This window comes from Tauraco erythrolophus, chromosome 28 (genome assembly GCF_009769465.1).
Source record: "Tauraco erythrolophus isolate bTauEry1 chromosome 28, bTauEry1.pri, whole genome shotgun sequence".
In the NCBI taxonomy this organism is placed as follows: domain Eukaryota; kingdom Metazoa; phylum Chordata; class Aves; order Musophagiformes; family Musophagidae; genus Tauraco; species Tauraco erythrolophus.
In genome coordinates, this window is record NC_141492.1 from 3,951,315 (window position 1) to 3,977,020 (window position 25,706).

At 46.8% G+C, this 25,706-nt stretch overlaps 1 protein-coding gene across 2 annotated transcripts; it reads right to left on the reverse strand.

Annotated features, from left to right (window-relative positions):
• Positions 1 to 124: 124 nt before the first annotated feature.
• MED26 (mediator complex subunit 26) lies at positions 125 to 24,432 on the reverse strand. Of its 2 annotated transcripts, none has more exons than XM_086627661.1 (3): positions 24,347 to 24,432; positions 6,169 to 6,243; positions 125 to 4,800 (listed from the first exon to the last, which is right to left on the reverse strand). In XM_086627661.1, the coding sequence occupies exons 1-3, from the start codon at positions 24,419 to 24,421 to the stop codon at positions 3,106 to 3,108; spliced, it is 1,845 nt and encodes a 614-aa protein (XP_086483787.1). In that variant the 5' UTR covers positions 24,422 to 24,432; the 3' UTR covers positions 125 to 3,105. The 2 variants fall into 2 exon arrangements, with proteins under 2 accessions (XP_086483787.1, XP_086483788.1); XM_086627662.1 differs by lacking the exon at positions 24,347 to 24,432 and adding an exon at positions 17,335 to 17,437.
• Between the last annotated feature and the right edge of the window lie 1,274 nt (positions 24,433 to 25,706).

Genomic DNA, 25,706 nt, shown 5'->3' on the forward strand with positions numbered 1-25,706 from the left:
CCCCCCCCCTCAAAAATCCATAAAAAAATCTATTTTGTGACCCGGTTTTGCAGCACGAGCACGCTCCGCAGCGTGGCCACCAGGGACAGCCTCAGGAAAGCGGAGCGGCCGGTGCCTGCGCAAAGCCACCTCCTCAAAGGCGACGAGACAATCGTTCCTGACCTTTAAAACTAACTCGGGAACCCGCGATCCTGGCCGTGCGGAGCGATGGACGAGCACCTGGCGAGCAGGAGAGGGTTCTAGAGCCCACGGCACCCCCGCGGTCTGTCGAATGACACCTCTACATCGTTAACATACCTGCCAAAAACACGCGCTTCAGGTAACGGCGATCCCAAAAGATGGGCGGATGAGCCATTTCATGTCATCATTGACAAGAAGAGCCGGCGGTGTATTAATTTCAGATTTTAGGATTAGAGGAATGGATTTTGTGAGGCAGGCAGGAGAAACTGAGATCATGCAAAAATGAGAGTACACAGCAGATACGTACACGGTAACTTCATTTGAGCTTGCTTACAAAATTGACAAAAAAGAATCACCTTGTAAACTCATTCACATTTGTTGGAGCTCACACAACTGGTTATACTGGCATGCTGAAATAGATTGTCAAGCCTTGCCTCACCCTGGATGACATCCAGGTGAGTTGACCCTCACTGCAGGAACAAACTTGGTGGTGGAAGAAGATTTAAAGCTTGCGTTGCGAGTGGGCTTCCGTAGCGGTTTCGTACCACGAGGGAAGGGGCTGGCTGCACCTCCCTCGGGCAAAACGAACACCAGCACCTCCAGTTTGCTACCAAGAGCTGGATGTGGTCTGCAGGGGGTGATGAACTCGGGCCTCGCCCTGCAGAGCGTGGTCCACAAAGGCCATCACCAATCGCATCGGAAATCAGTGGACAAAAAGATGGGGTTTATGAAATGCAACGTAATACTTTGTCATTTCCTGAAATTTGCCCTGTGTTCAAAGGCCTCAAAAGAGCACGGACCCTGTTCCTCAACAAGACCATTCAGGGAAAGAGGGAGAAGGGATGAGGGGAGATAAGATGCACAGTATTTTTTACATAAACGAGCATTTTCCAAAACGACCAGCTTTTTACCCCTCTGCCACCAAACCTGCCGTTTTGAACTGCAAGCCAGTAGCTTTTCCCCAACTCTAACACACACTGCTTGACCTCATCCACTGCAGAAGCACAAAACAGAAGTAAACTGAAAATATACTTGGAAACATTTTTTGCTGAGCAGTTTTTCTGGTTTCACTCCGACCTCAGAAGTGGAAGCAAACAGATATCAGTTAAGATTTCTGAGACACCCACACATTTCAATACCAGTCAGATCACAAAAGCAGTAGGTTTGAACAAAAGCGACTTAAAAATAAACTAAACCTTATCAGTTGTATTCCATGGAATGAACCAACTTCACGTATACTCGGTGAGGAACACCCTTTTAAAATCATTTAAGAGCTTGGCTCTGCTCTCGAAGGCCGGAGAACTCTTGCCAAGGCTCTTCTCCATGGAATCGAGATCCAGCACAAACAGGTTCACGTGGTCAACATCACTAAACCTAGAAATATTTTTGGCATTGTGTCCCCTCCCCTTTTCCCTCGGACAGAAGCACTGGGGACTGCAGAAAACAACTAGTCCCAAACGTTAAAGCAATTACAGTTAACAGAAGTTTTTAGCTTTCTGTACTGACCCAGGCAGCTTCAGAAAGCATTTTAACAATGAGGCATAATATATTACAAAGTCACCGAGAAAAAAAGCTGAACTGTGATCTTTTTAGACGTTGAGGTACATCAACAGCAATTGGGTTATCAGTCTCCAGACCCTGGATGCAACCAGAGTTAAAAAAAAATAATAATCCAACCTGTGCACTGAATACCACCAGTACTTGGAAGACATCTCGTACATCCCTAACAGCCAGCTGCTTGCGACAGCGTCGGATGGGATCCAACTTCACCACACTGCTCCGACGGATTCCCCGTGCCGATGACCGCTTAGCTGGTCTGAACTGAGCAAACTTTAAAAAACAAAGGAGTTGAGTATAAATAATTCACAAACTGGTTTGTGCAAATTTTTTTTTATTTCCACATTTATATCACAATGTGTCCACTTAAAGGACCAAATAGCAAAGTTGCTCCCTTCTGCATCCCGAGAACACAGAAGTCTAGTTACTGTACATTCACTAAGGCTCTTTGTTTTTGCAAATTGCGTTTATGATGGATATCCATAAGGCAAACAATATCTAAAGGAATGGTAACAAGTATATTTCCAGCATACAAACAGGCTTCCTTTTTCCCTCTCACAGTACAGTTACAAACTTGTAGCACCCTCATTACATTTAGATTCTAGAAAAGGTGATTTTTCTTTTTTTTTCTTTTTTTTTCTTTTTTTTTTTTTTCCTAGAAGTTTGCAGGAAGGGAAAAGGAGGAAAAATATTTGGCTGGTGGTGGTGGGATCAAAAAATATCGTTAAACATCTAGTTTTTGCAGCATTTCTCAGAGACTGGATTTAAACTGAAACCAGACTAAAATATGTGGATGCCTATGGAATGTTGAGCTGAAGCCGGTCTCCCAGCCTGCAGTGCAACACCTGCTGTTTAAAACCCAATCTCCGTACCACATGACTTGAAAAAACGCAATCATGTTCAGAGATGTGACACAAATAAAACTACAGTTTTTGCACATTGTCTCTCGAATATCTCACTGCCAAATAAAAACCCAAATCAAGTCAAATAAATAGATGCATATTTTGTTAAGGTAACTTCCACAATTTTCTCTGTACCTGCCTGTAATAAGATTCCGGCATTCAGAAAGTGCTGGAAATCCTCTTCACTTCTTGGGGACTAACACTTTTTTATAGCTGGCTGGCTATAGAGTTTTGAACTCAATTTATCAACCTTCGTATGCCTTCCTTTGCAATTGTTAGTAAACTGGTAGCAGCATTTCACAAAAGGAGAATTTAAAGGAAAGAGCTGTAAGTAAGCAGCTCCCTCCCACCCTCTGCTCGTTGGGCCTGTGTGTCCAGGACAGGAGGCTTTCTCCATCTTTAAGTGGCATAGTGTCTGCCATTTTTGCTAACTGCAGATGTAAAAGCGTTTTTAGCAAACCTGTACTCAGTCTAGGCAGACGTAAGGCAGGATGTTCAATCTACCATCATCCCCGTGTGGATCTAAAGATATGCACTGTGTCCAATCATACCAGTTACCCTGTGTGTCGTAACAACCGTTCACGCCTGGCCAGTTATGTTCACGTATCCTGTCGAGGTCATCGCTTGTGACCTCTCTCGTGACCCCAGGCAAGTCTGTAGGTTTGCTATTAGGAGCTAGAACATGAGTCTTTCTAGCCTCTTTTCTAGTGCTTTCCTCCTGCTTTAAATACTCAGACATGAAGTAGTGAGCTCCTGGAGTCTGTACTCCTGACGAAGACAGCAAGCTACTCTGTCTGTTTAAATATGACTGAATGATTTCATTTCTGGACAATTCCTTCCAGTTCGTTTGTTCAAAAGGGCTTTGCAGGTTGGGTTTTTGCTCCTGCTTTTCCGTTTCTGTCCTGTGCTGTTCAGTAAGTGCAGGGATTTCTACCTGCAAAGGATCTTTCGGTGTCAAAGGTTTTATCTGTCCTGTCATGGGATCAAAAGTGAGTTTTCTCTCTTTTAACCTCACGGGTTTCACACCCCCTTCTGTCACGTGCCCATCTAAGTTGACCGTATAGTCTCTGGGTCGGTACCTTTTCTTCTTTTTACTATCAGAACCCGAAGCAGCATCATCACTGTCCATTTTTGAAGCGTCCTGTGAGAAGCCCGTGTGTGGCGTGAGAGATTCCGCAGGGTGGGAGCTGGTTTTGCAGCTGGGGGACGTGTGCTGTTGAAGTGTCCCTGCTGTGTGCCTGTGCTGGCTTTCCGAAGGTACCTGCTGCTCCTGCCAGTGCTGAGACACCTCAGCTACCGACTGCTGAGAGAACTCCAGTCTTTTCGCTGGCATCGGAGGTGTCGATGGTTGCATCAAGGATGGTGGTGGTGATGGCACCTGTGCAGTGTCGAGGAACTGAGACCTTTGAGATGGACTGGGCATTGAATCCTTTGGTGAGTACGTGGTATGCTGCCGAGCAAAAGTGTCATGCCTGACATTTCTAGGGCTAAAGGAGGAACAGCGAGGACTCTTGGGTTGGTGCGGTCCTGTGGTTTCTTCCGACTTATCATGCTGCTGAAGCACTGCAGTCTTTAATAACGAGGAAGTGCTTGAAGGTTTTACAAGTCCTGGAGAACTGGTGTGAGGTTTTACAGCATTTACCGGGATCTTATTGTGTTTGTCATTTTCACTGAGTTCTGTCCTGCTGCTTTCAGGCCCTGCGTGTAGATTTACGTCTACAGGACTAGGAAAATTTTCAGGACTACCTCCAATTCCGTTTGTTGGAGGAGGCGAGGAGTTTTGTAATACTTCATGACTAGCTTTGGAGACTTTTGGGGGAGGAGGGCCCTGATGCCCGTCCCTGTGTTCACCTTTCCTTTTCCGATTTCCCAGTTTCTCTGTTTTGGGAGAATTTAGTTTCTGAATATCATTCCTGCTTTTCAATTCACTGATGGGCTTTGATCCAGCCACAGCAGGAAGCTGCGTTTCTGGTTTGCAGTTGTGAGCACCCCCGTTTGCTGATCCAGGTGGATTCGGCAGCCCTCTTGGCACTGGTTCGTTCTGGGTTACAGGTTCTATCAACTTTTGCCAATTCCGCAACAACTTCTTGGCACGCTTGGCGAGTTCCTCATTGGATGTCTTCTTCCTCACCTCATTGATAAGCCTCCCAAGCCTTGTTTCCTGTAAAGAAAGAAAAGTTGTTTTACAAACAGGTATCATTCTAAACAAAATTCTTAAGGTAAATTTCTGCTGTAATGCTTCCCCTAGGAAACACCTAGTTAAAAACCACCGAAGTGTTGAATTAATCTTTTTGGAAAGGATTAGTCCAGTTGGTCCGGTGCTCTGCCACGCAACATGAAATCTACCGTAGGGTCCAAGTCACCCTGTCTTACTCCCTGGCTAAAGCACCAGAGCCATTAGCTGTGAAAAACATCAGGAAGGAATTCTTTAATCAGCAAGAATCTTGAGAATAAAGGTGCAAGCTCAGATTCGAGGGGAAGTGCAGCACCCAAGGCAGAAAAGGTGGGTGTTTATCACAATGAAAGCACAATGTCTGCAGAAAGAGGCGAGAAAAAAAAAAAAATCCAGAATCTTTGCCTGTTACAGTAACACGTTGACAATAAAAATCTCCGTTTCACAAACCTGACTAGTGAGGGTGCAACTTACATCCTACCTTCTTCCTCCATCTCTCCTCTCCCTTCACTCCCCTGCACCTTGAAAGGGCATGACAGACCGACTCAAACAAGCATTCCTAGGGTGTCCCAGAGTGGTTTCATAAGTGGAAGGAAGCGAATTGTTTGATTGTTCCCATAGCACATTTGAAAACAAAGAATTGTTCCACAAGTTAGATTACTTAAAAAAGGCACTTGAAAGGAAAACACAGACCAGACTGTGAGAGAAATACGCAACAGGTTGTGATATATATGTTGAAATACAGCTGGAGTTATACTTAAGCAACAGTTAGAGGCAAGTTACACCAATAATTTCAATATAGAGATTAAAAAAAAAGTTTTACAGTTTAGCCATAAAACCATCTCTGGGCTCGAAGAGTGGCCAGTGAGGCTGCAGCTGCTGTCCCACCTGACACTTCAGCTTTTAATACACCCAATCTCACCAGCTCCATCGGGCACTGAAACCTGCTTAACTGAATTTAAGATTAATTTTATAGACACAGGGTAACTATATTCCTATTTCAGATTCTTCGGTGCTTGGTCAAACATCTAAGGCGGCGACCAGCACTTCAGCAAGCAGAGTGATGTTGCTGAGCACGACGGAATCACTCAGTAGCAAGTAATGATTAATGTAGTGCCCCACACAAACAGGAACTGTGCTGCACAATACACTGATCTGAATCCAGAAAGAATCACTGTGCACGCACCGAGATGTCAGAAACAGCACGAGAGGGACAAAATAATATCTTAATTGTGAACCCTTTGCAATCAATCTATTGTTTCAAGAAAAGCTCTTATGGAAATGAGACAGGCAGAGAAAGTCCTTTTATACGCACAAAAAAAAAAAAAATCCAGTAATGTTTAGAGGGTGACATACCTCAAGTGCCTCTTTGGTAATGGGATATTTCTCCAGGCTGGAGATCACTTCCAGCACTGCCACCATGTTATGGATCTGCAACAAGAAAGACAAAGTCACTTCATGTTTCATGTGCTGGTCTTAGTTATCAAGTGTAATATAAGACTTTCCTCTTTATAATTGCTGGAAGCATTAATCACAAAATTACTGTCACACTGTCTGGCTTTAGGGAGCTGATTGTTCAAAGAACAGGGACAAGGACACTTCACTGACCTAGTTGGAAACTCAGGAGCTGTAACAAACATACTCTTATGTAAAACTAAAGGAAACAGCAATAAAACCAGAGTGACTTACTAGCAAAGTTCTGAGACCCTTAGCCAAGGTGCGAGTTAATCGTCCCACAGCCGAACTGGGAACCCAAGTGCTGAGCGGACCACGGGCAGCAACGAGCCAAATCAGAAATCCTGCACCTACTCTTTCAGGCACTGCTTCAGACCGGTGCAAGTCACCGTCCCACAGTTTTGTTCAAAACGTTGATGCTCCCTGTAGCTACACACCCAGAGTCTAAAGCCCCGGGTGTAAGCTGCTCCCAGTTCACAGGCAGCACGGTGCCCAGTAGGTGTCCTCAGACCATCACCCAGCACCAGGCAGACCACACGGCCACCGCTCAACAGCCACCTCCAAACTCCACAATCACGGAATTGTTTGGGCTGGATGGTTCTAGAATTCCATTTCCTGATGGGGAAGAGGGCGAGGAGTAGCTGCAGAAATCCACATCACGCTGGCAGAGCGTGGATCAGATTTTCTGATGGGCATTTCCATAGGCATGAGTAAGCTCCACACAAAAGCGCCTGCCACAATCTGTAGATGTTCAGCACAAGGGTGATTTTAATAATTTCTTTGAGAAACCCCAGACTACAAAGAGAGAACTATTTCCATTACCTGATGTTAAGAGCATCAAACCCTGGAATTTCTAATTCACCTGTGTAGATAGATTTAAAAGATAAGCACAGGAAAACTTGAATCACAGTCTCATTTATTGCTTAATTTCATTTGTGACTCAACTAGACTGCATCTGAGAAAAACCTCGCAGCAAGAAGCTCTGCAGGGATCCCACGTTATCCTAAAGTCTTACCAGGAGCGGAATCACGTAGTCCCACCCTTCCAGCCACACACTCCGCTGCAAGATTCTTCACTTTGAAAAGACTGCGAGTTTGTAAGAATTAGCTTTTTCAAGTAAATTCTACCCTTCTTTTAAGATACAACAGGAGCCTTTCAGAAAACCTTGTGCATAGACAGTGTTTTTTCCATCACAGCAGGATTGCTTAGCGTTGGAGACACTTGGATAAAGCTGTCAGCAGTTAAACACTTTGCCTGATTTTTAGACTGGCTTTTATCAAACTTATTTTTAAAGTCTCTATAAGCTTTGAATGATTCTAACTCTTACAGGTTGTGAAACCAACTTCAGACCAAAGATGAATTCATTTCTCATGGTCATTTCCTCCCTGAACTACAACGTCTCTGCAGATATTTAAAGCTCTGGTAAAACTCCGCTTAAGCTTGAAGGCGGCAATAGAACATATTTTGACATATTTTAGGTCTTACTATTTCACTTCAGTACACTTTCCTCTGTGTTTTGCTCCTTGCACTGCCCTCGGTGCCGAGGAAGGATGATTTAGCACCACAGTTGAAGTAATACAATAAAAATAATAAAAGTAATATCATCTTTTTATTTTTCTGCTTCTGGAACCAAAGCCTTTAGAATAACCAGTGCTCCATTCTGGGAGTTTCCAGACAAACATTTTTAGACTTGCAAAACATGATACTTTCCTTCCCAATACATACTTTAGACCATGAATTACCAGGGTGCAAAAAGGCTCTGCGTATTGCACACACCAATAACTGGTACAATTATTTTTGCAGTCACTGGTAATCCCCAAATATTCGTTATCTAAATGACACGCTGATGGCTAAAAAGGATCGTTAGCCTATCAGAAGGTCAAGATGAGGAAAGCGATACGCTCATGGTCACAGCTCTACAGAAAGATTAAACTGGTCAGGGAATTTCCAGGAACAGCTCTGCCTTTGTTTCAATACACCCAGATACACAAATATGGATGCCCCTGAATGCTGAATCACCTCTGGACCAGGTCTACACCAAGACTGATAGACTGTTACTTCACTCCCTCCTTTGAGGGACACATGGTGCCAACCAAGACAGTGAAAGCAGCCTTACACCGCTGAGCTGGTGCTGATCACTCCACTTCTGGAAAAACACAAACCACCCATTTCAGGTTCTTCACACATTTGCAACCGACTGAAAACGCACTGTCACACTGAAGCCTTCCCTGCAAGGAGTGCCAAGGCTCACACTCGAGATCAACTGCAAGAAGCTCCTCATCACTTTTTCCTTCTTTTTGACCTGCAGGGAAGCGTGGTTCTTAAAAAAAATAAAATTAAATGTTCAGGCAGGTTCAACAACTCCTCCACCCTTCCCCAGTAGTTTTGTGCAGTTTTCTTGGAATGTTTGACCTGAACTGCCCAAAAGAGAAGCTCATAATAAAAAACGTATTCTCTTATTTTTAAAATAAAATAAGACTATGAAATTTCTTGTGGTATAGTTAAACACTATGATGAGAACAAGATGACCTCCCCGAAAGGCCTCAAGTATCATCTATTCAATGTCAAGACACCTATTTCGATAACAGCAGCACACCAGTATCTAACTCAAATCATCTGTTACTGGCTTGATAAAAGCCAAATTTATTGTCACATAAATGACGTGAGACTGGTTACGAAACCTACCAGGACATCATCCTACTTTAGGCAGCACCAGAAATGATCCTTTATTCATCCAAGCTGCGATTAAAAGTGCTTACTGGCTACAGAGCAGACAGGCAAAGGAACACGAAGCAGAATGGGACGCGGGAGTCGGGCAGCCTTGCTCTCTCAGCCCCTGGCTAGGAGCACAACTGCAGAACTCGGCATCTCAGGATCCTGCACATCGTTTTAGTTCCTATTTGCCTTTGTCTGCTTACCCTGCAACCCATTACTACCACCCCAAACCAAAAACCTCCACGAAGCCACCCCAGGACCTCGTATTTAGAAGCCTGCAGAAAACGGCTAAGAATAATTTAGAGGGCGTTTCTAATTATCCCGTGCTATTCCCATGTTGTGAAGATTGACTGGCACACAGACTAATTCACTCCAAAGTTTACTGGAGAACATCTGCTTTGAGTCATCTACAATAATCCTTGCAGCCAATCCTAATGACAGTCACAGAAAACAAATCTTATTTATTCCACGGGAGTCTCCAAGTCATTCAGCCGGGCTCTGGAGCTTACTACTGGTAGCGGATCTTTTCCAAGTTAAGCGCTAAATGTTTTTACTCCAGCCTCAGACAAAACCATGGGCTTCTCAACTCTCTGGAAAAGATCAAGCAGCTTAATTTCCTTTTTCTAACTGCCACCCTAATCTCATTTCAGCTTTTACGAATCAAGAACAATTCAGCAAGTAACTTCGGGGTGTTAGACGGCAGTTTAAAAGGATGAAAAGTGCGTTTGGGAAGTTCAACGTACAGCTGTTCCTCGCCACCTCCAACTCCACCGCCTCCTTCCCAGGCAGATTTGGAAACAGCAGCAAACTGAGCATCCACACACGAGCTGCTGTCACCATTTCCACGCGCTGGGACACGTTTTACGGCGGACTGGCACACTCCAATGCTACGCTTTGATTCGCTTCCTCCATCTACGGACCAGTCCAGACACAAAACTAGCACCAGTGTTAACGCCCTCCTTTCTTCCTCAGGTCTGCCTGGACACACAGGACAACCTGCACCTCGCTCCACTGCTGCCCAAGAAACAACCTTACGTTTAGAAACACCCAGTTGCAGTCATTTGGATACAGCAATTTTGGTTTTGTTTTTTTTTTAAAAATGTTTCACAGGGATGTTGCTGAAGGTCTTTACACGCTTGACTAGACCATGATAGATGACAAACCAGATCCTAGTTTGCAAGGATGATGTTGCTGAGATATTTGTTTTACAGGCCTGGAGTAGGAGGAGTAGCTATTTCCTTGTAACATGAAAACCTGAGAGCTAGGTGCATAATTCCAAAAAAATTGCAGTGGAACTGCTAATACAGATTCCTACCCTACTGGCCTCTGGCTAGAAAGGCTCTTTTTAATCACTGGCATAAAGTTCACATAACAGCACTAAAAGGCACCTTTTGACACAATATCATCATCCATATGGGTCACATCAGTATCTTTAAAAGTTCCTATAGGGTATTTAAACTTGGCCTAGCATTTCTAGAGCCCCTAATCACCGAAACTTTCCTCTAAACAAGGCGTAACGTTGTTATCCTCCCGAAATCACAGGTTATAATAATCCATAATCTGACTCCATTGTGAGTGTTTTGCAACAGACCACACAGATATAGAAGACAACAATGGCTTTGAGAGAATGTATTTGTCATCATACTTCAGCTTAGTTCCTCAGAACATACTACAAATACTCAATATTATGTTAATTTCACATTTTCCCACCTGTAGTTCTAAAGCAATTGGACTCACCGTGGAAGACTTCCCTACAGATGCAAATCCAGATCTCTACACTGCCAAGTTGGTGTTTTCAGCTGGCAATTAATACAAGAAACACAACATGGTCTATACAGAAGTTCACAGCAGCATTTACACCAATTTTTGTTGTCTTCTCCCTGCTCCTAGGGACAACAGCATTTTATTGGGTAGTTCTAAACTGTCACGTATATCCTTGGGTAGTGCAACGTTCAAGAAAATCCCAGGTTCAAGGCCAATACTGCTGGAATTGCCAGGAAGGCAGGCGTGATTCCAAAGGAGGTACAGTAACAGCACGGAGCGATGTGCTCCGCTCACGTTCATCTTCTCCAAGCAGCGTAGTGGCTACCTGCAGTTAAGCACCAATTCCTATCCCAGACTGGGTTATCTGAGCAGCATCAGATCTTGCTCCCAGCACTGCGTTTGTATAAAAGCCACTATGTTGCATAATAATCTGAAAAAAGGAAGAAGGAGGAAGAAGAGAAAAGTTGCTATTCATAGTAGGCTTTATTTAAATGCGGCAATAAAAATACAGTAGTATGGTGTTTATTTAGCACTTCATATAGGACGCACCGGACACCAGGCACTGACAATACATATCATGAACAGTCAACTGGAATGTCATTTTTTCATAGATAAGAGACCAAACACACAAAGTTAGAATTCAGGTTACAACCTGCTGGTATTTAGTTCAGTTCCCTTGCAACTGATCTATTAACAGTTTCCCCTACCCTCAATGTGACATGATGTTGTCTAAAGATAGGGTACACGAGATACTATTCACAGAAGTGACATACCAAAAAGATGACCATGCACTACTTTGTTCATAATTATTGAAAATGTTTGAAAGTCAGTTTGCTAAACGGAGTTCCAATATTCACCAGTACACAAGAGAGATTCTTAAAGGTGGAGGTGAGTTTTCTAATAGTATTTAGTAAAGCAGATCTTTAAACATGAAGGAATCAATAGTTCGGGTTGAAAGTCATCCATTTGGAGTATCTTCTACGACAGAGAAATTCATTTGGAGTCCAGGCTTTGAAAGCAGTTCAGAAATTTGTGCTGCAAAACAGGTAGAAGAAATGCTCCTTGACTACCAAAACCAGTCAAAAAAGTGGCTATGCACAGCAAGCACTTACCCTTTCCTCTGGATTTAAAATTTCCAGGCCTAATTTAAAGAGTCAAAACAATGTGCATATATTTTATTTGTACCTAGACTTTATTTAACGGTAGAGTAACATCATCCAGATACCTTTCCATATATACTGTACAGAGGCAGATCATCAAACAAGAGTGAGGTCAGATTCCAACAAAATACCGCATTGCGAAGAAACCAGCAGAGCTGAAACATTTCACTTGAGTGAGACAACAGCTTAGCCCCCTGTTACCTTTTGGCAGCATGTACCCACGTAAATAAGGTGTAGAGAGATTGGAACAGCCAACAGATCAGGAAGAGTTTGCCAGCAGAAAACACAGTTTTTACCCCAGTAGTTACAAACAGCCTCGAGACACAAACTCACAGCAGTTGGTAAGTGCCATCAACACTCTAGCTCTTCTCTACATGGTCCACTCCAGAGATGTCTAACCCTGGCAGAGGCCCTTGAGGGAGGAGGAAAACGCTCCACGCTTTGGCAAGGCAGGGAAACCACCCCATGGATGGAGCATCCATCGGTGGAGTCGCTTAGAAGGTAAGATACAAGAGGTAGTAAAGTACAGGTTACGGAAACAAGACGGGCACCCAGAACACAACTGGTTCATAGAGGAGCAGTGGCACACCGAGGGAAATCTTCCTGCTCTACAGAAAGAGGTCTTTAAGGCAAACAGAAAACAGTCAGCAGTGCCACACTTTTCTCCGTTCATGTTTATTAGCCAATAATTGGACGACACTCTTGTTACTACGGAAAGGAATAGTTGTCTGTCACCATTCACTAAATGTTTTGTGTAATATCGTAAGAATTGTACCTGTAGTGCCTACCCTTAAGTTGTATGTGAAATGTAGGAGACCCACTGCAACATGACCCCACACACTATTTTTTCTACCATCCCCACTCCTCCCCCTCAAAAAAACCCCAAACCACCAGACTATGAAGTTGAACAAAACCTTTTTGGGGGACAAATTTATTAGCCTGATTTTAAAAGCCCAGCAGTTGAAGTGAAGGTTAGTTACACGAAATACTATTAAACTGGAAAGACATGTAGGGCACAAATTCAAGAATAAGGGAACGGAGCAAGAAGAGGAGTGGGATCCACTGCGGACCACAAAGCCAGGCAGTCATTGTCACGGCAGGGCAGAGCAGCCTCAATGGTATCTGCCACAGCATACTGCAAGCAAGGTAATTTTAGTCTTGTTTTTCACTCAGCACCATGCTGATAAGGAATGGTTTAGGAATCACATTCAGCTGGAATTACATGTTCATCTCAAGGCACCACGGTTCAACAAGAACGTATACAAAGAGTTCAGAGGAGAGCAGCGACAAGAGGTTTTTGAAAATATGGTTAAAAAGAAAAGTTGAAGTACTCAGTTCACACAGTACTGAATAAAACAGGCAGGAGACACACAAAGCTTGAAATAAGCCTTCCTATGCGTTATTAGTCACAATAAAGAAAACAGTGATCAACTGCTTTCATGCTCACTGGCCTCATTTGCAACAAGACAGATACTGGTTGCACAGTAGGAAGAACCAGAGAGCCACCAACGCACTCAAATAGTTTCCAAAGCCGCTACAGAGGTTTAAGAACAGACTGCACAAGTCTGGAAGGAGTTGTTTTATAAAACAAAGGTGATGCTACCTCAGAGAAGGTGACGGACCACGTAGCTTCGTGAAGCCCCTTCCAGCCATGCACCCCTACGAGTCACACGTGGGGAGCAGATACTGGACAGAGCGAGTAGTGGAAACACATTGAAACGTCCATTTCTGTCTAGTCCAAACCAGACTCAAAATAGTCACTCTGAATTCCGTCCTCTCAAAGAGATACATGTGGGTGATTACATGAAGCAGTTTGTATTATAAGGGACTTAAAAAATTCAACACTTGAACTGGCTGCCCCTCTGGCCCGTGCTGCCCCACCACACACGGCAGCCTCACTGTCCCAAGTGAACGTGATTCCAGAAGAAACGCCCCAGGCTGTCCCAGCCTTCGCAGGCAGCTCGTCACCGCTCACGCTCTGCAGTCACTTCGTATCACCATTTCAACCACCTCATGCTTACCCCTCTACATCCCAGCACCCGAGCACGTTTCTAACAGTACGGTCCTGCCAAACCAAAGCACAATAAACCAACAATAACCATAGAAACTGTGAGGTTTGACCCAGTCCTGTGCACCCAGTGCCTTCCAGTATAAATACTACCGATCATCCCTGGCAGTGTTCAAGGCCAGGTCAGATGGGGCTTTGAGCAACCTGGTGTAGTGGAGGGTGTCCCTGCCCATGGCAGGGGGGTTGGAACGAGATGGTCTGTGAGGTCCCTTCCAACCCAAACCATTCTGTGGTTCTATGATCACGCAGCCAGCTACAAACGTGTTCAAGTGGAACAACGCAGCATGTCTCACAGAACCGAGACTTGTCAAGCATTGAGCTGCACAACTCAAGAGCACGAAATAACACAACACGTGCCCCCCACGTGCAGCAATCGCTGTAGATTATTTCAGCACGGTAAGTAACACCTGTAGAACACATCACTAACACACAAGCCCTAAAACCCAACCACTACACTGGTCCCAAGGACATCCAACCATGACACAGTTTCGTTGTATACATGGTAACCCTTTCTTTTCCACCTGTGCAGAAACTTCAACCAGGTGAATCTTGGTAGTGACTATTTATGAACTAGATGGTCTTTAAGGTCCCTTCCAACCCAAACCATTCTACAATTATAAGCCATGAACTGAAGTCCAAAATTACTGCTTAAAAATTCAGAGAGTCATTTAAAATGAGGTTGTTGTGCAATTAGAGTCACAGGAGTAACTGATCCTACTTCAACAAGAGAGAAACACAGAGTTTGTCGATTACTCAGGCAGAATAATACAGAATACACAGAAAATTCAGCCTTAAAATGCACCCCTTTTGATTTATGATCTCGGTGCTTTCCACAGATCCGCTCCTTCAGCCAGAAGTCCGTACTTGGACTGCAGTTGCTCACGGAAGCGAAACGCCAAGGCTGAGCTGATGCACGAGAGGTGGGTGCCGGCGGAGCCGGGCGCTCCCAGCACCGCAGCTCTCCACCGCACCCCAACGCGCCGCTACCGCCCGCCCGCGGCACGGCACGAGCGAAGCCCGGCACCGAACGGATCATGAGCATGACCCTCAACGGCATCGCCTGGACACAACCATTCCGCAACCACCTGCCTAATCTTAGTGCACTCCAGAGAGCTGCTGGAGATTTAAAATTGTGCTACACACATTTAAGGGTTTGATGAGAATGGCTTCGGAGGGTCAAGAGCTTTCTGAAATTCTGAAGTATCGTGTTACCCATCACATGGAATATCTGCCCAGAGCTGTTAACGTGGAGCAGTTTGTGTCCGAATGTAATACAGATAAAGCCCTTCTAATGTCACCACAAGATAAACTTTTCAGTCTTTTCTTAAAAAATAAAAACATCTGTCACTATATTGGTGTACTTTTAAATGCAGCAAGCCAACTGTTGTCAAAATGCAGGGAAGCTTCTCAGCTGATTCCTTAAATGATAAAGGAGGTGAAGGTAAGAGTCTGGTGAGTATGTTGCACTGTAGAATTTAGTAATTCATTACATCGAAGTGCAATATGCTTGCATGACTGCTCATGAGAATTTAAGTATGGTGTATTTGTCCACAAAACCTGAGAAAAATAGCCTTACAAATTGGGAAAGTTTTAAATTCCAAGTTTGGAGAGAAGTCACTGTATCCTTTCAACAGCATGTACTAACACAGAAACTCTGTCAGCACATACCATAGAGAAGTTTTACTGATACGTAAAAAAAAAAAATAATATTGAAATCAATTTCCCCATCTCCTAGAATTATTGCTCACCAAATTCCAGATTAAAAACGCTGCTGCCAGTCACCCATTTCCAGACACCTCCATTCTCTAAAGACTGTGCAGGTCCAATACAGCCTGTGGAGGGAAGTGATGACCCCCCTGATAATCAGTGGAGAATGCTGGGCCATTCCATTCAGTGGCACGATCATTAGCAGCTACTTGGAAACAAAAGGAGTTTTCTACCTTTGGTTGAAAAAAAAGAAGAAAAAAAATCATCTTTGCCCCAGAAGACGTCACCTTTCATCTCAGGGCTTAGGAGTTGGAGGGCTACTTTGCTTGAAGACCAGCTCCACTCCAGAGCCAACTGCCCAGTGTGATCATGACAGGACAAAAGAATCCAGCACCCCATCACCATTTTATTTATATTTCAACACAGAACATTCAGGAAGCTGCAACCTGGCACTAGTTATTTCTAACCTAGTAGCAACAAAACTTCATGATTTCTTCTCAAGAAAGCCTCACTGACGCGTAAGCACCTTGGCAGCCTGTCTTAAAGAATCCAGTGAAGAAAATACTACACAAAGTCAAAACCCAAAAGCTCATATTTTGATAGACTCTTACACGCACGACACCAGAGGCCGTTTCCATGACGCAGCCAGGCTCCAGACCAGCGTGCTCACCCCGTAAGCACACAAGCTGCAGGCACCCCACCTTGCAGATGCATCTGAAACATCACCTCTCGCATCTTCCTCTCTTCCATCTCACTATGCTCAACTCTACTCAAGAATCAACTGTAGTTTCTCCAAGGATAAGCTATAATACTAAGGTTTAAATTTTTCCTGGAACTTTCAGGATGGTAACTTATACACAGACATGAAAATTCCACGTTCCATCCCATGTAATTAATTTACACAGCACAAGGTGTGTTACATGCCGACCATGCTACCCAGCTGTGCTTAAGTGACAGCTCCAGTCACAGTCACCGAGAGCAGGCTGGGATGCACTGGAAGTTTGTTCCCTGAAGGGGAGTTATGAATGTTCATCACTATCTTGGGAAAACCCCAGGCTCCTCTGCCTTCAGAAGTTCTATGCTCCTTAAGAAAATCAATTTAGACCCGGGTGATGCTCTGCAAGCTGATTCTGCATGAAAACAGTAGGTGAGACAGCAGCTCCACGAGCGCTGGCTGTCACTCTTCGACAAGACTTCCACCTCTGCACGACCATCTCCACGGCACCAAGTTTCCAAACACACCCAGCTGAGTGTGCTGCTGAATACTACACACTTGGACGTAGGATTCCTCTCCTCCCCAACTGCTATGTTGGAAAACCACTTTGTTCAGTAAAACATAATTATGTTTTACTTCCAGTGATTCCTCAATAGAAACTCCTACCACCAAGTGTTTGGACATGATGAAAATTGAATCCTTTGATATTAACAATCACACTTCAGCATGCACCACTGCCCCATGAAAGCCATGCCCCAGAAAACACTGACACGCTGTTAAATTCAGCAGATTGCACCTCAAATTAAAGCAATTTGCTCACACTTAAATATTGTTCCAAAGACTGAAAGCATGAATTACCTGCAGAAAGAATAATTTAGCTGCTAGAATACTGAATAAACAAACCTACAATTACATTAAACTGAATGTGATGCACTTACCTTCAGCGTAAATATTTCTTAAAAGACCAAGTGTGTAAGTGGGCAAAACCATACCATATGGTATACAGACCGAAGAAAGTTTATTTGAAGTTATCACCAAGCACAAAATGGGTGAGACGAGATAGTAAAGCCCTATCAGCCAAAACAGACATGGGGGTGGTTTTTTATATCTGTAAAAACGATACTGTCATTAATTTGAACTCCAAATCTAATGTATTGAAGCAACTTAAAAGAAGTGCTTCTTAATTAACATCAAATTCTCCCAGCAGGCAGAATTAATTCCTTCTTTTCCTATCCTGAAACTTTTGTGGTTCCTGAAAAAAAAAAAAAAAAAGACTCTACTTGTCAACTGCAGCAGCTCCTTGAAGAAACTGAAAAAGGCTCTCTCTCCCAGTATCCCATAGGATACTGGGAGAAAAAGCTTCAGCTGCTCTGAAACTACCTTGATCAGGGGCAAAAGGTGCCAGAATGGCAAACAGCAGCTTCTGCCCCAGGTCCAGATTCTGACACATGGCCTAAGCTGAAAGTCTTCATATTTTCTAAGATGCAGACTGGGTCTCTCCCCACTTAAGGGCTTTTGAGAGCAAATATCTTCCCTCTGATCAGCGTCAGGCTGCAGTACCTCGGCAGCCAGAGCCCATCCAGCTGCACCCCATGCCCACCCCACCGGGGAGCTGGTGCTCAGTTGTGCTCTGAAATGGGTTCCCAGCTGCACCAGCCACACGAACACAGCTGCCCCAAATCAGAGCAACTTGGGAAGCTGCAGCCTCGGGTTCTTTGCTGTGGGGGAAGTTTGTTTTCTAATGAACCTCTCCTGGAAGGATGCGCATCTTACACACCAGCTGTCTTTTCCACACTGTGGTTGGTGGGGACCGTCAGAGATTATTCCTGATGTTTATCCCACCTACAAAGAGTTGCTTCTTCCATTCAGTAAACTGCTTCATGGTTCCATCAAGAAAAAGGTGTTAGATGAGTTACTTCCCCCCAGCACCTCCTCCCTCCAGCCTCCAAGCAACCCAAGCGTTCATTTCTCACCAAGGGTCCACGCTGCAGCGTGTGCAGACAGCTCCTTGCTGCAAAGTTTTATCATTTGGATTTAAAAAGCCTGATGATCCCCTTCAATGAAACAACCTGACAAAGTGAGGGGTGTCTGGCTGGAGGGTGCTGCTCTGCACCAGCTCCAGCTCGTACGGCTCGGGGCTGCCACTGCTCCACCGCCACCACTCCTCGCCACGCACGCTGCTTTGTGCCAAAACTGCCCCATCCCTGCGCCCTGAGACAGGCCCCCCCAGCCCCCTGGCAGGCAGGGTTTGGCCAGGAGGGAACAGGAATGTGCAGCGCAGCTGGAGGTGGGGAAGTGGATGGGGATCACAGCAGCTCTCCTGGCTCCGGTGGCAGTTTCAGCGGGTGTAAGCACGCGAGCTCAAGCCAAGTCAATTCAGATTTTTATTATCTGGAGGATTAGCCACAAGCCCTTAGTGTAAGGTAGTTTACTCTTGAGTTGCAAAGCTCACTCATTGGTTACTACTCGACAGCATCCTCCTGGCTATCCATAAAGAAGTTTCCCAGCACTTATCCCAGGAACACACGCCGAGCCCCTGCATTTCTGCATCGCAAGGAACAGAGGGGAGGATTCCAGACACCTCGGAACCAGGCACAAGCAATAAAACCACAATAAAACCTCTGCAAGTGAAAATTGACCATGAGGCACCCAACTCTCATCCCAAAAACAGAGAGGTGGTGAAATTTTGCAGGTAACACATCCCTCTTTCCCACCAGGTCCCAAGCCCACCTGCCAGGGCTGCAGGGGAGCGCGAGGAAGCGAACGGCACTCCACTTTCCAGCTTCCACGTTGATTTAAACATTTTAACACCCAATTCTTGTGCCAGTACTGTTTGTGATGCACCAGAAACTTTATCAGGTAATTGAGCTACATCAAAAACTACCTGGCGAAAAAAAAAAAAAAAGAAGAAATCTTTTCTTTTTTAAATCCTGATCAATTCCCCAGTTCAGTTCACCACATGATCCTGCAAATAGTTGCTCCAGCACACATAAAATGGGTGTGTGTAGCAAGAATAAGAAGTAGGTGTTAGTTAAATTGTCACTGCTGCAGAAACAAACACTCAAATTACAGCTTAAGAGCAAATGACTGCTGCCATCACCACTGCAACCTGTGGAGTCTCAAGGAATTAACAATAGAAAGGCAACCTGGCATTCCCCTTGCTTTGACCCCCAGCCCAAACTCCCAGCTACTTTTGTTTGCTCACATTTTGTCTCAGCAGCCTCCCACTTTACAAAGGTCTGGCTCCTGCAAGGAGTGCTGTGTGAACAATGAGTTTTTCACCTCCCAAAAAAAGACCCTCTCAGAAAGTAACAATATTACACCAATAACAAACTGACCAGGACTGGACAGGCAACTAACCAGCCCAGTGCTAACTCAGACCAGGTAAACCCAGTACCTGTATCTGTGTCAGCATCACAGGTGCTGTTGGAACACACTTCCACCAAGTGAAAAAGCTGCTTTGGAAAGAGGTAGATGGGAAAGCTGCAAAGCAAGGCCAAGAAAGGAACCGTCCCACCACCCTCAAACCACCGGATTCAAGCATATCCAGCTGCTTACGATACAGACCACCAAAAAAAGCAGTCATCCTCATTTAAGGTTATTTAAAATCAGGAAGAAACTGCATACAGTGGGATTTACTGCAACAGGCTCAAATCTTTATCTGGAACCGGACTGACATGATAAGGACACTGCAGACCTGGCACGTTAGGAAACGCCACAACGACCCACACGTTCCACCACACACCTGGAACACAAAACGCAATGCTGCTTGAAACACGACGAGCTAAAACACAGAAACGAACAAAACCAGCAAAAAGTACAACAGGTTCCAGGCTCTTTGCGCACTGCGGCTTCCTCAAAACTGTTAAGCTTATTAAGGCCTCCCAGAAAAGGATAAAGCTCAAGCAAAAGCCATGCCCAGTCTACTTTCGCCCACACGGAACGCCTCCCTGGAACCAAAGAAGTCACCCAGACCCTCCTGAAGCCTTCCTCCACTCCCAATATTTATATTGTTACAGCAGTGTCTGGCACTTCTCCCCCCTTTCTTCAACTCGGTTCTAGAGAGCACGTTCCTCACTGATGATCGAGGACTTGGGCAAAGCAATCAATAGGAAAACAGCCATGGAAGCATCTTTAACCATGCAACTCATGCATCAACTGGGAGATCACCCCAGGCCAACGTGCTACTTAACATCTTACAACACAAGGACCCATTTATTATTAATAATTCAGATCACGGACCTCTCCTGAAGGTCTGAGCAGCAGGGCCAGCTGAGATACTGTAGGAACGGCTGATTTCCAGTCGACTCCAACCACACAGTGAGCATATGATGGGTTGTTACTCAAACCAAAGCCAGGTTTGCATTGCAGAGAGGTATTAATGGTGAATAAGTAAATTATTGTCTAATACTGAAAAATCTGGAAAAGATTGCTACATATTCAGAGGGAGGAACCATTTAATTGCAAGCACAATTCTAACAGCCCGTTGGAAACAACAGGCTTTCCCACAGAGCAAAAACTAACAGATCTCATTATTCCTGACATCAGGTAATGAATTCCCTGAAGAGTACAGAGCACAATTTAACAAGCCAAAGGTGTTCTGCTTGGTGGAAGAGGTGGTTCCTCCGCACACGGAGCCCGAAGGGAAAAGCCTTGCCTCTACCAGAACCAACAAATCTCTCCCCTGTACGATCTCACACAACTGCTACAATCATGTTTCAGACACTCTTCTCCAGTTACTGTTTCTACACCGTTCTTCCAGGAAAAAGATTTTTTCCTGCAACACAATCATACCACCCATCGTTGTGGGCGATACCACTTAACTGGTGCTTCCTTCCAACACGAGCCTTGGTACATTCTCGCTAACGCACGCGCTTTGGAAACAAACTGATATTGATGCTTGGTGTTTAAGTTGTGTAGCAGAAGTAGTTTGCCCATATGTTTTTTCAAGGGGAAAAGGCTGAATAAATGAAGACACAACACCAGACATCCCCAGTGGCTTCCAAGATGATGTAATTTTCTTAAAATAGCTTATTTCTTATAGGTCTCCTTTGAAATAGAGGTTATCCGTGTAAATTCCGAACTAAGTGTGTGAAACTAAGTTATAAATACATTCTGCAGCAATTACCAGAAGAGGTCTCAAGTGCTCGATGCGTGTGTACAATTAAAACATCGCTCCTGAGTCAGCTTTGCGTAGCAGTTCAAGATGAACAATCGGCACAGAAGATGATTTCTCAAGGCGAGCAGGTCCTGAAAGCTTGGGAGAAAGATGGTTTTGACCAGTACAACTCAACATGGGCAGGGAAACTTGTATCTCTCTCTTTTTAATTAATTTAAGGCAGGACCTCAGAGTGAAGAAAGATTTGTATATACCACAAAGACCTTTTCAGCTATACTGGGATGACTACCCACACTGGAGAAACAGCTCGGTTTAGAGAATGTATCAGTGAAGTTTAAATTCACAGCACCCCACAGTAAAGCACTATAAAGAGCCATATCCTCTTCCACAGCCTCACAAAACTGGACCTTTTTTTTGCACACCTGACAATATGAGCTCAGTTTTCACCCCCCTGTCCTCCCCAGAAACACACACATACATAGACCAACACTATACTGGAAACCCTGAATGAAACCCAGGCCTGAAAGCTTGACTTTCTTGGTAAACAAGGAAGTCAATCACAATAATGAATACTGTAAGCTTGAATACAACCACTTCTTTTAGGAGAAGGTTCTAAAAGCCAGAAGAAAGTAGCCAGAGTTTTCCATGAGCGCCAGCAAGTGCTGCAGCTCACAGCTGCACCGACTCCTTCCTGCAGGAAAACATCAGAACAGTTTCTTATACTTTTACCCCGGCGCTCCAGTGCGATTAAATTCAGAATCTGCTCTTAAGCATGTTCAAAATTTAAGTTTCTCTTCCCTTTGTGAAAATGGCACGACGGGTAGTTTTATCGATTGCTTACCACGTATTCTACGTACTTTGGGGAAAAAAAGCCTGAGATCTCAGCCTGCACAATGAACCTCCACTACACCACCTCTGCTCTCATCCGAAGAAAAGGTTAAAATGGAAGACAGCCCCCCTGCCTACAGCCATTTCTAAACAATGGGCTGATTTTTCCACCACCAATTATTGCCCTGGACAAGTATCAAGTATGTAGAATTATAATTTAACATACATTACTCCTCAGCTTATGAGGCTACTGACCTGCTGGAAGCTCAGCAGTGCTTTCGGCTGATGCTCCACCTTCCCCTTGCAGACAGCTGCCTGCTTATTTCTGGCCCCCTCATCACCACCAAACTGCAAGCACCTTCGCAGCATAATGCAGCATTAAAGAACGGAGAAAGGGAAAAGCATCCATCACAAAATATATTTCCCGGTTCCTCAACCCCACACAGCCACAATGTTTTAGAAAATAACACCAAGAGGAGGGTAAGCAATGCTGCTGACAGTTTGGAAGCCAAAAGAAATCACAGATCTGTTAGGATTTTATTAAAACAGGTTGGCACTCGGTCTAATGCAAAGTGAAAAATCTGCAGCCGCAAAAGGAGAACTCGGAGCAAACAAAATTCATGAAGTGCACTAACTGACCTCTCAGCAAGACCCACGTTAAGGCACTGCAAACTCCCACGACTCTGGCATCGGAGAGCCTACGATGACCATTATAACTCGTTACTGTTACCCGAACACGGGATATCGCAGCCCGTGACAATGGTGCAGCACAGGGGATCACTGGAGCAGCTACAAGGTCAGGGTGGTTTTCCTCCAGCGTTCCCGTCGCGCACAGCCCACTCCGGAACGCTTCCAAACTTTATTAGCTGCTTTAAGATTTCAGTACAGCTCTGTTACAAAAAAACTACTCGTTCAGACAGAAGCAGGGAGGACTTTAATAAAATCGAAACACCATTTCACACATCCAGCCCCCTGGAATAACACACCCGTGGGTTCTGCCTGACGCACCCGTAGCTGCCCCCCAAACTGCAGACGGCCACGACGAACCCACCTGTGCATCCTGCTGTGGCGACTGTTGATCTAAGGTTCAAAAACCTGACAGACTGCAGGCTCTGCAAGTCCTCTCGCAGAAACGAACACCTGAGCGGAGAACCGCTTTAATATGCCCCAAAAACCTTTAAAAAGAGTAAGTGATACTTTGGAAAACCGTCACTTAAACCTTAAGGCCACTTGTAGGTGAAACACACACCGGCTTCTGTGCTCTCCCTACATCCCAGAAGGAGCACATAAGCTCCTTAGTGCGCCGCAGGAAAGGATAACAGCACCGACCGAGGCTGCTCGGTGCCAGAGCAGCTCCAGAGCCTCGAGGCCACCGCCGAAGCCCCGCCGGTGTCCCCGGCACCGGTGTCCCCCCGGCCCGGGCTGGGGGCGGCCGCAGGGGCCGAGGAACAGGTGGGCGCCTCGGAAGGTCCCGGTGAGCGGCGGCGGAGCCCGGCCCAGAGCCCCCTGCAGGCCGCGCCCGAGCCGCGGCCTGGCGTCGGGAGGCCGCCGGGCCGCACGCCGCATGGCCGGGAAGCGCCGGCCGGGCCCCGGGGGGTGCGGTGCGGCGGCGGGAGGCGGCGCGGCGGGGGGCGGACGCGGCCCCCTGGGAAGAGAAGGAAAAGCCTGCGGTGCCGCTGCCGGGCGGCCCCGCGGTACCGGCGCGGGGCAGCGGGCGGCGAGGCGCCGCCGGCAGCGGGACCCCGGCGGGGCGAGGCGCGGGGGAGCTCCCCGCTACCGCCCGCAGCGGAGGCTTCCGGTGCCCGGGGAGGAGCCGCGGTCCCGGCGGGAGGCGAGGCGGCGGCGGCCGCGCGGCCCCGGCGCCTCCTCGGGGGGCGGCGGGGCGGGAGCCCCCGGCGCGCGAGCGGCGGCGGCGGGGGGAGGGGGGGGCCGCGGCAACGGCCCGCGGCCGGTGTCGCCGCGCTGCCGGCACGGGAGCCCCGGGCCCGGCGGGCCGTACTCACGTTGCTCTGCGGGTCGATGGCCTGCAGCAGCCGGTCCCTGATCTGCTGCGGGGAGGGGGCCGGAGCCGCTGTCATTGCCTGGGCGAAGCGGGGCGGTCGCGGCCGGGGCGGGCGGGCGGCGGGGCCAGGCCGGGCCGGGGCGGCGGCTCCTCACTCGCCGGCGGCGGCCTCTTCGGGCAGCCGGAGTCGCATGTTCGCTCCCCGCCGGGCGGGGACGGCGGCTCTCGGAGCGGGGCGCGGCGGGAACCGCGACGGCGCGACCGGGCCGGGCCCGACCGTTCCGCTCGGGGCCAAACTCAACTGCGGGCAGGAGCCAGCCCCGCGCAGGGCACCCTGGGACACGCCCGACGCCGTAACGCACGGCGCGCCCCTGACGCCCCGGCGGGCACGGAGCGCGCATGCGCGGTACGCTCCGCGGGGGGGGCGCCGCGCCTGCGCGCGCGGCCGGGGCATGGCGGCCGCGGCCGGGCCCGGCGCGGAGCGGGGAGGAACGAGCCCCGCGCCCCTGCCGAGCGCTGCGGCCGGCGGTGCCGAGCGGGCAGCGCTCCCCGGCCCGCGGGGGGCGGCGGGACCGACCCTCCCGGGGGAGAGGGGGCTCAAGGGAATAAATATCGGGAGTAAACGATCGCCGCCGGGGTGGTGCAGGCCGGACGCGGCGGTACGTGCCTGGTGCCAGGCTCGCGGGGAGGTAACGCGTCCTTCTCGTCGTGAAAGGTCCGACGTGTGGGGAAAAAAGCGACTGAAGGTTTTTGCCAAGCGGCAGAACTTGTGATTTTCGTTATTTTGAGAACAACGGGTGGAGCAGCAACTGCAAAGTTACCTGGAGAGAGCTACCCCTACAGAAACTGCGCGGGGAGGTTTCTATACGGGTGTGTTTGACTTCCCCTGGAGTCAGAAGAAAGCGCTAATAAAAAGCAAAGTCAGCTTTTCAGAAGCTTATAATACCAAAATGGAGGTGGTGGAAGTGCAGCTGTACAACAGAAAACTGCAGCAAAAGGCATCCTGCACCGAGCTGGGTAAGCGATCAGCCCAGCACAAACTTCCCAAAGCACTTGAACTTCTCGAAGCATTTAAGAGCAGCATAAAGCCAGCGGGTCGCTTCTAAAGCACCTGCTTAGGACCCAAAGGACAACTTTTATTCTTTTTAACGGTTGAAATCTTGAAGCCACAGCAAGCTATTAATCCATAGAATCAATTCAGAGCAATGAAATTGTCTGTATTCCTTCACCAGTAGAGCAGGATCATCTTCCATGTCCCAAACTCACCATACTCGGAGCGTGGCTCAGGAAGCAGACTGTCAGTTCGGCACAGGATCGACCATTTTTCCGATGAAGAATTAAAGCCGAGCCCAAAACAGAGC

Coding starts and splice junctions, on each gene's coding strand:
- MED26 (XM_086627661.1), bottom strand. CDS start 24,421: ATGACAGCGGCTCCGGCCCCCTCCCCGCAGCAGATCAGGGACCGGCTG. Junction 6,244..24,346: donor CCATCGACCCGCAGAGCAAC/GTGAGTACGGCC, acceptor TTCTTGTTGCAG/ATCCATAACATGGTGGCAGT. Junction 4,801..6,168: donor TTACCAAAGAGGCACTTGAG/GTATGTCACCCT, acceptor CTTTCTTTACAG/GAAACAAGGCTTGGGAGGCT.